At 57.2% G+C, this 7852-nt stretch overlaps 1 protein-coding gene across 1 annotated transcript; it reads left to right on the top strand.

Moving 5' to 3' along the window:
- Nucleotides 1–1607: 1607 nt before the first annotated feature.
- On the top strand, nt 1608–7626 carry EDN2 (endothelin 2). The gene is made up of 5 exons (XM_079915516.1): nt 1608–1729; nt 2070–2232; nt 3804–3926; nt 4861–4959; nt 6860–7626. Exons 1-5 carry the CDS (start codon nt 1666–1668, stop codon nt 6951–6953), a joined length of 543 nt encoding a protein of 180 aa, XP_079771642.1. The 5' UTR covers nt 1608–1665; the 3' UTR covers nt 6954–7626.
- The last annotated feature ends 226 nt before the right edge of the window (nt 7627–7852 follow it).

Raw genomic sequence — 7852 nt, 5'->3', positions numbered from 1 at the left:
GGCTCTTGTCAGAGTCTCCATTTTCTCCCGGGCAGCAGTGGAGCTGGTACCCAGATGAGAACAGCTGTGTCCGGGGCTGTGAAGGAGAGGGGTCTGTAGTGCCCTGAGCACACAGTAGGTGCTCAGAAATGTTTGTTTCTGCTTCCACTGCAGCCTGAGCCAGCCTAGGGGAAGGAGGTATCTCCCGTCTTTGTTCCGTTCTGCCCTGCTCTACCAGGATCGCATACGTACCTGTGTACACACATGCACAGACCCTGGGAAGAAACAGAACTGCCTGTTTTCTCATGGTCATCTATCTCTCCCTTCTTAAATGTCTAATGGTAAAAGAACAGCTGAACACAGGAACTAAAACTTGGGCAGCCTGGGTTCCTGAATTTCCACAGTTCAAATCCAGGCCTTTATTCATTCATTCCCTCCTCCTCCGTCGGAGAGCACCCGCTCAGAGGCTCCTACTGTGTGGCAGGCAGGCTCCAGGCCCAGCCGTCTCTGGAGCTCTGGACCTCGAGATCATGAGAAGATAAGCCCAATGTCATGAGTCAGGCGTAAGAGCACGGGTTCTGGGAGTTCCGAGAAATGAAAGGGCCTTTCCTCTTGTGCCTGAAGACAGGGTCCCTGAGAAGGGTGGGTTCTGAGCCACCATAGGGGCGGGAGCAGAACACTGGCCCCCAGCGAGCCCCTCCACCACTTTGCCCTTTTTGCAGAAAGTCACAGAGGTGAGCCAAGGCTTCCTGTCATGTCCGAGATGGGAGGCCTTCTAAGGGGCACTGGATGTGTGTGCCCACAAGCCATCGGAAGGCCCCTTCTTGGTATCAAGGGAGTCTATGAGCCGAACAGGTTAAGCACCCAGCATTTTGGCTTTGTTTCGCAAACAAGGTCACTGAGGCCCAGGAGCGATGTCCTAGGCGGTGGCTGCGCAACTGAATAGGTTCTGGAGGGGACCAGAATTCCTGTTCCCAGGCCCCCGGGGGTGGGGGTGGGGGCTGGGGAACAAGGGAAGAAGGGTGCTTCCTGGGGGGAGGGGGGAGGAAGCAACTCCAGGCTGGTCGGAGGCCAGGGGTGAGCTGTGTCCTTCACTGGGGAAAGCAGGCCCAGAGAGGGCTCTGACTCGCCCAAGGCCACACAGCCTTGAGCAGATCTCACACCACCGAAGGGACACCCACCACCTGGTTGGCAGTAGGCAGGCAGGAAAGGGAGGTTTCTGCTTATGGGACCTTTCACTCCAAACTCTGAGCTCTGGGCAAGACCTGTGGAGCAGCCTCGGAGAGTGAGGGAGGGGGCTCAGGACACTTGGGGGATTATCTGAGGAGGCCCAGTGGGACTGGGAGGGGTCCCTGGGGGCAGCAGGGGAGCCTCAGGACGCTGGGAGGTGCTCCAGGCTCAGAGGGAGGAGCAGGGGCCTTCCCTCCCCCCTCTTTCCTTCCCCCTCCCGTTCCCCACACCGCGGGCGCTGGGGCGGGCCAGGCGCCCTGGGAGGAGGCGTTGTCCCTGGCTCCCGGCCCACCGGTGCAGCGGGGCAGGGCGGACGGGCAGGGGCGGGGCCGTGCCTGGTGTTATAAGTGGCAGCCAGGGCACCGAGGCAATGAGCTATCGGCTCAGCTTGGCAGCAAGTCGCTGGCAACAGGCGCGCTGCCTGCTCCGGTCCAGCCTGCTCACTCTGCCACCACCATGGTCGCCATGCCCACCGCCTGGTGCTCCATCGCTCTAGCCCTGCTCGTGGCCCTGCACGAAGGTGAGCCCCCTGGCCTCGGCTGCTGCAACAGCCTCTGGGTTTGTTTGTCTGTGTCTCCCCCTGGGGCTGCTGTGCCCTCAAAGCCAGCTGAGGGCACACAGGGGCAGCACGGTGGCTGCATGGGGCTGTGCAATTAGAGGTGATGCAGTCCCAGGGCAGCCATTAGACTTTCCCCCCCAGAGCCGCTGGGGCTTCCCCGGGGTTGGCCCAGAACTCCTGAGCAGTGAGAATGCCAACTTCCTCAATTATGCAAGAGGAGGAGCCCGGCGGGTCCCCCATCCCAGCTGTGCCAGGCGCCCTGACCCACCTCTCCACCTCTCTCTCCCTCCTGTGTATGCAGGCAAGAGCCAGGCTGCTGCCACCCACACCCCAGAGCAGCCAGCGCCCTTGCGCCTTGCCCGAGGCTCCCACCTGCGGCTTCGCCGTTGCTCCTGCAGCTCCTGGCTCGACAAGGAGTGCGTCTACTTTTGCCACCTGGACATCATCTGGGTGAACACTCCCGGGTGAGCTTCCGTGGGGATCCAAGTGGGGCTGCAGGGGGCAAGAGTAGGGGGTGCTGGCATGCCGGGGAACCTCTGGCACACTACAGAGCTCTCCCTGGGGGTATTGGGCTAATATCAGTATCAATCAGCTTTTGCTTCAACTCCTACGTGGGGGCTGCCTGAACAGTATAGAGGGCTGTCTCATGAGAATCCTCACAGTAGCCTGGTAAGAAAGTATTGGCTCCATTTTCCAGATCAGGGTACTGAGGCTCAGAGAGGTTAATGCCTCTCCCAAGATCACACAGCTTGAAGGAGTAAGTGGTAGGCGGAGACTCCATCCTAGGTCTGCGGACGCCAGAGCTCACAGCGGCTGTACCGTGCTGCCTCTGCATAACGTTCCAAGAATAATACGATCAATGACAGCACCCACGTCTTGACGGCACCAGTCCCTACGCCAAGCACTGCTTGTGCATTACCATCTCCTGAGCCGCCCTCCACCCCCATCCTCCCCATGAGGCAGGTACTGCTGTTGTCGCCAAATGACAGATGAGAAACCTGCTCTGTGTCACCTGGCAGAGCCAGGGTGCGGGCCCAGGGCTGTCTGTTCTGTCTGCACCCGCACTGCCTCCGGGCCACTGCATACTTCAAGTTGAAGTTTCTCTGTGTTTGTGTTTTTTTTCCCTTCCCCAAATTACAGAAGACAAGAGAAGCCCGGCACGTAAGCGTGTGTGGAGCTAATCCGTGTGTGGAGCTAACCCTGCCCGTCCCTGTGTGCTGGGTCTACCTGGAGTCTTTACAGCTCCAACCACACCGTCTAAAATTAGCACTGGCACCTAAGTTGCTGGTCCAACCGGCCACAGGGTCCCTGCCCTCCCCTGGCCCGCCTTGGCCAGACTGAATCTGAGCTCAATCTCAGCTGATCACACACACACACACACACACACACACACACACCATTTTTAAGTCAAAATTCTAAGAAACAACTTTGCTGTATAGTAGAAACTAACACAACATTGTGAAGCAACTATACCCAATAAAACTTTTAAAAAAACAACAACAGAAAAACAGACTCTAAGAAACATTTATCACCCTTCCAGACAAGTGGTGACCAGGTGGGGGCAGTTTAGCTCTGAGCCTGCATGTTTACTTCTGTGAGATGGCATTTCCTCCTCTCCTCCAGGACAAGCTGAGGGTCTTCTTTGAGGATAGGGGGACCAGCCTGGTTGCATCAGCTCACGTTCCTGTCCGGGCGGGCAGGGAGGGGCGGGAAGGACAGCTTCCACCCCCTCCTCCCCATGTTGAGAGTCCTACTGAGCAGGACCCGTGGGAGTTGAGGGGGAGCAAAGGCCCAGAGAGGGGAAGGGTCTTGCCCTGGGCTACCTGGCACCTAAGGAGGAGCCTGTGGTGGGACTTCTTGAGGTGAGGAGCTGGTTACTTTTGCTGCCACCCTGGTGGCATGGGTGGCCGTCCCAGAGTGCAGTGTGGACAGTCTCAGCTTGCCAGCGGTCCTGGTTTATCTAATCCTCTCTCTCGATTTCTCTCTCTCTCTCTCTCCACCCTACACCACTACCTTGCTGGCTGCGCGCCCACAGACAGACAGCTCCTTATGGCCTGGGAAACCCGCCAAGACGCCAGCGCCGCTCTCTGCCAGGGCGCTGTGAATGCTACAGCGCCAGCGACCCCGCCTGTGCCACCTTCTGCCATCGAAGGCCCTGGTAAGTGGGCACCCAGCCTGCAGGGTCCAGGGGTGGCTGCTGGCCTGGATCTGCCCTGGAGGGCAGCAGAGGAGCAGGGTCCTAGGGGCCCAGAGGCTGCCCTGGGTTGTTGGGCAGCATACCTTCCTGCGGGGAACCAGTCACCCCTGAGTGCCAACCCATCTCACTGCCCAGCTCTGGGGGCTTCTGAGAGCATTACGCCCCTACCCCTGGGCAGGGGGGATTCTCCCTAGGTGACAGCTGAGGCAGCTTAGGCCCAGAGAGGGGACAGGACTGGTCCTGTCAGGCCACACAGCTAGTCAGATGGAGAGCTGGGCCTTCGGCCTTGTCCACTGACAAGGGGTTCTGGTTCGGACCTGAGGCTCAGGGAACTTCGGAACTTTCTCGGTTGAGAAGTAACTTCGGAGCTGGGAGGCCATGACACCATCCCAGGGTTGTCACAGAGCTGCTGGGAGAGCCTTTGCCAAGTCTCTGAACCCTCTGGGCCTCAGTTTTCCCGTCTATAAAAGGGATGAGAGACTTTCTTCCTTCCCTCCTCCACTTGGAGCATTTGGGAAAGTAGAAACTGACTTCACCATCCCTAGCCTCCTATTCCCATGACAGTTTACGAGAAACTTCTCCCCTGAGACTCCAGCTGTGGCTCCACCCCTGCCTCAGTTTCCCCTGCAAAGGGCCTGGCTCAGCTGCAGGTGGCTGGATTCTGGGAAGGCCAGCCACCCAGCTGCCTCTTTCTGAGGCTAAGAACACATTCCCCATAGCTCAGTTTTCCTCAGTCCCCACCGCACCTGGGAAAGGAAGGATGCCAGGTGCACAGGGTGGAAATGGATCTGCTCCTGAGGGCAGGTCGGTGGGTGGCGGCTGGGCCAGGCTTGCAGCCAGGTGGCCTTGGGGCTCTGAACAGCCCCTCACTTGGGCCCTAATGCTGTTCTTTTAGGACTGAAGCTGTGGCAGTCCCAGGCAGCGGGTCCTCTGCAGCCATGTTCCAGGCTGATAAGACATGGGCCACAGCAGGAGAGCTCCTCCAGCAGCTGAGGTGAGGGGCACCTGCACTGATTGAGCATCTTCTGTATGCCTTGCACATTTCCCAATAGAAGCTCAGAGAGGTGAAGGTGTTTGCCCAAGGTCACACAGCAAGCTGTCCTCTGGCTAACTCCAGAGCCTGTGCTCTTAATCACTATGCTCTTTGTTACCACCAGACCTGGAAGGAGACTTTTATAGAGGGTTCGAGGGCTTGTGACTGTGGAAGGTCCACAGGTATTCATTCAGGCTGTGTCTGAATCAAGCATCTCCCACATGCTGGGGTCCAGAGGGGTCAACCACCCGGCCTGCTCCCTCTCTGTGTCCCAGACTGGATTGCCTCCCTGGCGGCCTCAGCATGGCTCAGCTCAAGGCTTGGCACCCAGGAGGTGCCCATGGAAGTTTGTCCAACCAAACTGACTTGAGAACAGAAACCCCACAGCCGGGCTTCCCTGGTGGCACAGTGGTTAAGAATCCGCCTGCCAATGCAGGGGACACAGGCTCGAGCCCTGGTCCGGGAAGATCCCACATGCCGTGGAGCAACTAAGCCCGTGTGCCACAACCACTGAGCCTGCGCGCTAGAGCCCATGAGCCACAACTACTGAGCCCGCGTGCTGCAACTACTGAAGCCCGTGCGCCTACAGCCTGTGCTCCGCAGCAAGAGAAGCCACCGCAATGAGAAGCCCGTGCACCGCAACGAAGAGTAGCCCCTGCTCACCGCAACTAGAGAAAGCCTGCACGCAGCAATGAAGACACAAAATAGCCAAAAAGAAAAAAGGAAAAAAAAAGAAAGAAACCCCACAGCAACCATGCAGCACAGTGACTAAAGGGGCAGCTTCTGAGCCAGAACTTCCTGCCTTGAACCCCAGCCCTACCACAAACAAACTTTGTGACCTTGGTCTTATCACTTAACGTCTCTGTGCTTCTGATTCCCGTCTGTGAGGCGGGGACAGCAGTGTATCCACCTCATGGGCTTGTTGTAGGTTAGACAGGTTGACACACATGAAGACACTCAAACAGGGCCTGGCCTGAGGGAGCTCTGGAGGTCTTTGCCATCCCCACCTCTGTCCCTCAGGGCTCCTTGTGGCTGGCCAGTGCCGGGATGCAGCCTGGCCCCTCGGGGGCTCCCATTTCTGTGGGGAAGCAGAAACATAGGAGAAAAGGCAGAATGGTGGGGTAGGTAGGACCCAGGCTATACTTAGGAACTGTCTTAGGATGAAAAAATTCAAGATAGGACTTTGCAAGTGTTCGGCACTCCGTCATTAGCAAAGAGTTTACTTTGCCAACCTGTACTCAGTCTCACACAAGTTGAGGCCTGATTTTATTTTACAGGCCAAGAAAGGGGCTCAGAGAGGTTGAGACCCTTGTCCAAGTTCCCATAGCTGGGAACCAAAGCCAGCCTCCTAGCTCCCAGTCTAGAATGCCTTGAGCCAGGATGAGGCCACTTGGATGACACCAGAGTCCCCACCAGGGTCTCAGCCAAGTTCAAAGGGCAGCTAGGACCCATACCTGTCTGGGTTGGACCACCTTGAGCTGGACCTTGAGGAATGGGAATTTTAGGGGGTGCAGTTTGGGTGACGGAAGGTAAACAGCCTGGAAGGAGCAGCACGGACAGAGTTGTGGAAGTGGGAAGGCGGTCGGGGGAATCCACTGGGCTGCTCTTAGCCGTCCAGTCACTCTGGTTGCACTTGATGTTGAACATCAGTTTTGCCAAAGCTCCCTGTGGGTAGAGCAGCTTCTAACCTGGTCTGGCCTCTCCTTGATGTTCAGACCTTGTTTTCAGGGTCAGCTGTGGCCACCCGCTGACCCCATGGCTGTGAGCAAGGGATCCGTCCCCTATGGCCACTGCCTCTCACAGGGAACTCTCGAGTGATCTATATTTCCTGAGATGCTTAATTGACCTCTCTCGATTCCAGGGACATTTCTGCAGCCCAGATCCGCTTTGCTAGGCGACAACAGAAAGCAACAAGGGAGCCCAGGCCTACACACTCCAGGTGGAGGAAGAGATAGCTCTGGAAGCTGGAGGAACTCTGGGAAGAAAGCCTGCGTGGAGCCGGGAGGAGAGGGCCATCCTAGGGCTGGGAGACCCTCCGCCTGTTTCCCGGGCCAGGAAACCCACCTGCTGGAGTTGGTACAAGCTCTGGCCTCCTCGCCCTGTGGAGGGGGCCTCCCTCAAGGCAGCTCCATGCCCTCACACTGCCCGGGAAAGCCATCAGCCCCCAGGCTGCAGCCCGGCCCCCCATGCTGGCTCTGGCCCGACAGCCCTGCTGAAAGCAACGGCGTGGGGAGTGCGCTAACCTGGAGGCCACATTCCAAGAGGTGTCCTGTCTAGTGGCTGCAAACCAGGAATGATGTGTGGTGGTGGACGTTCACAACTAAGCCAGCCGTAGAGGCTGGATGGGTCTATCCAGGACTGAAGTCCCAGTTGGGCCCCGTCTGTCCCCTCCAGCTCTCCCTCCCCAGAGTCCTTGTACCCTCATACCCGGGGACACTCCTGATGAGAAGGGCCTGGTCTGCTTCACCTGTCTGTATATAACTTATTTGCTCTGAGAACTTTGAAAATTCTGATTATTTATTTTAATGTATTTTTTTAGACTCTCAATTATTTACCTGCGAACTTGTGTTTGTAATAAACAATGAAAGGGTGCTCTAGCATTTTGTCTTGCCTGAGGAGGGGGTGGGAGGCATCTCTCAGCAAGGGGCTGCTTGGAAGTGAAGGGAACACAGGAAGGAGAAGAAAAGAGCCTGGGACAAGTGGCTCAAGCCCTGAGTTCCACACCCCTTTGCCCTGGCTGGGCATCTCTGGTTGCTAACCCACCCTCTCTGGACTTTTGTCTACCATGTGCCTGGACAGCCATTTGCAGTTTTTTTTTTTTTAAGTTTATTTTCTATTGGGGTATAGTTGATTA

Source organism: Stenella coeruleoalba (assembly GCF_951394435.1).
Source record: "Stenella coeruleoalba genome assembly, chromosome: 1".
NCBI classification, from domain to species: domain Eukaryota; kingdom Metazoa; phylum Chordata; class Mammalia; order Artiodactyla; family Delphinidae; genus Stenella; species Stenella coeruleoalba.
Note: the sequence above shows the minus strand (reverse complement) of the source record. Positions and strands in the feature narration are given on the sequence as shown.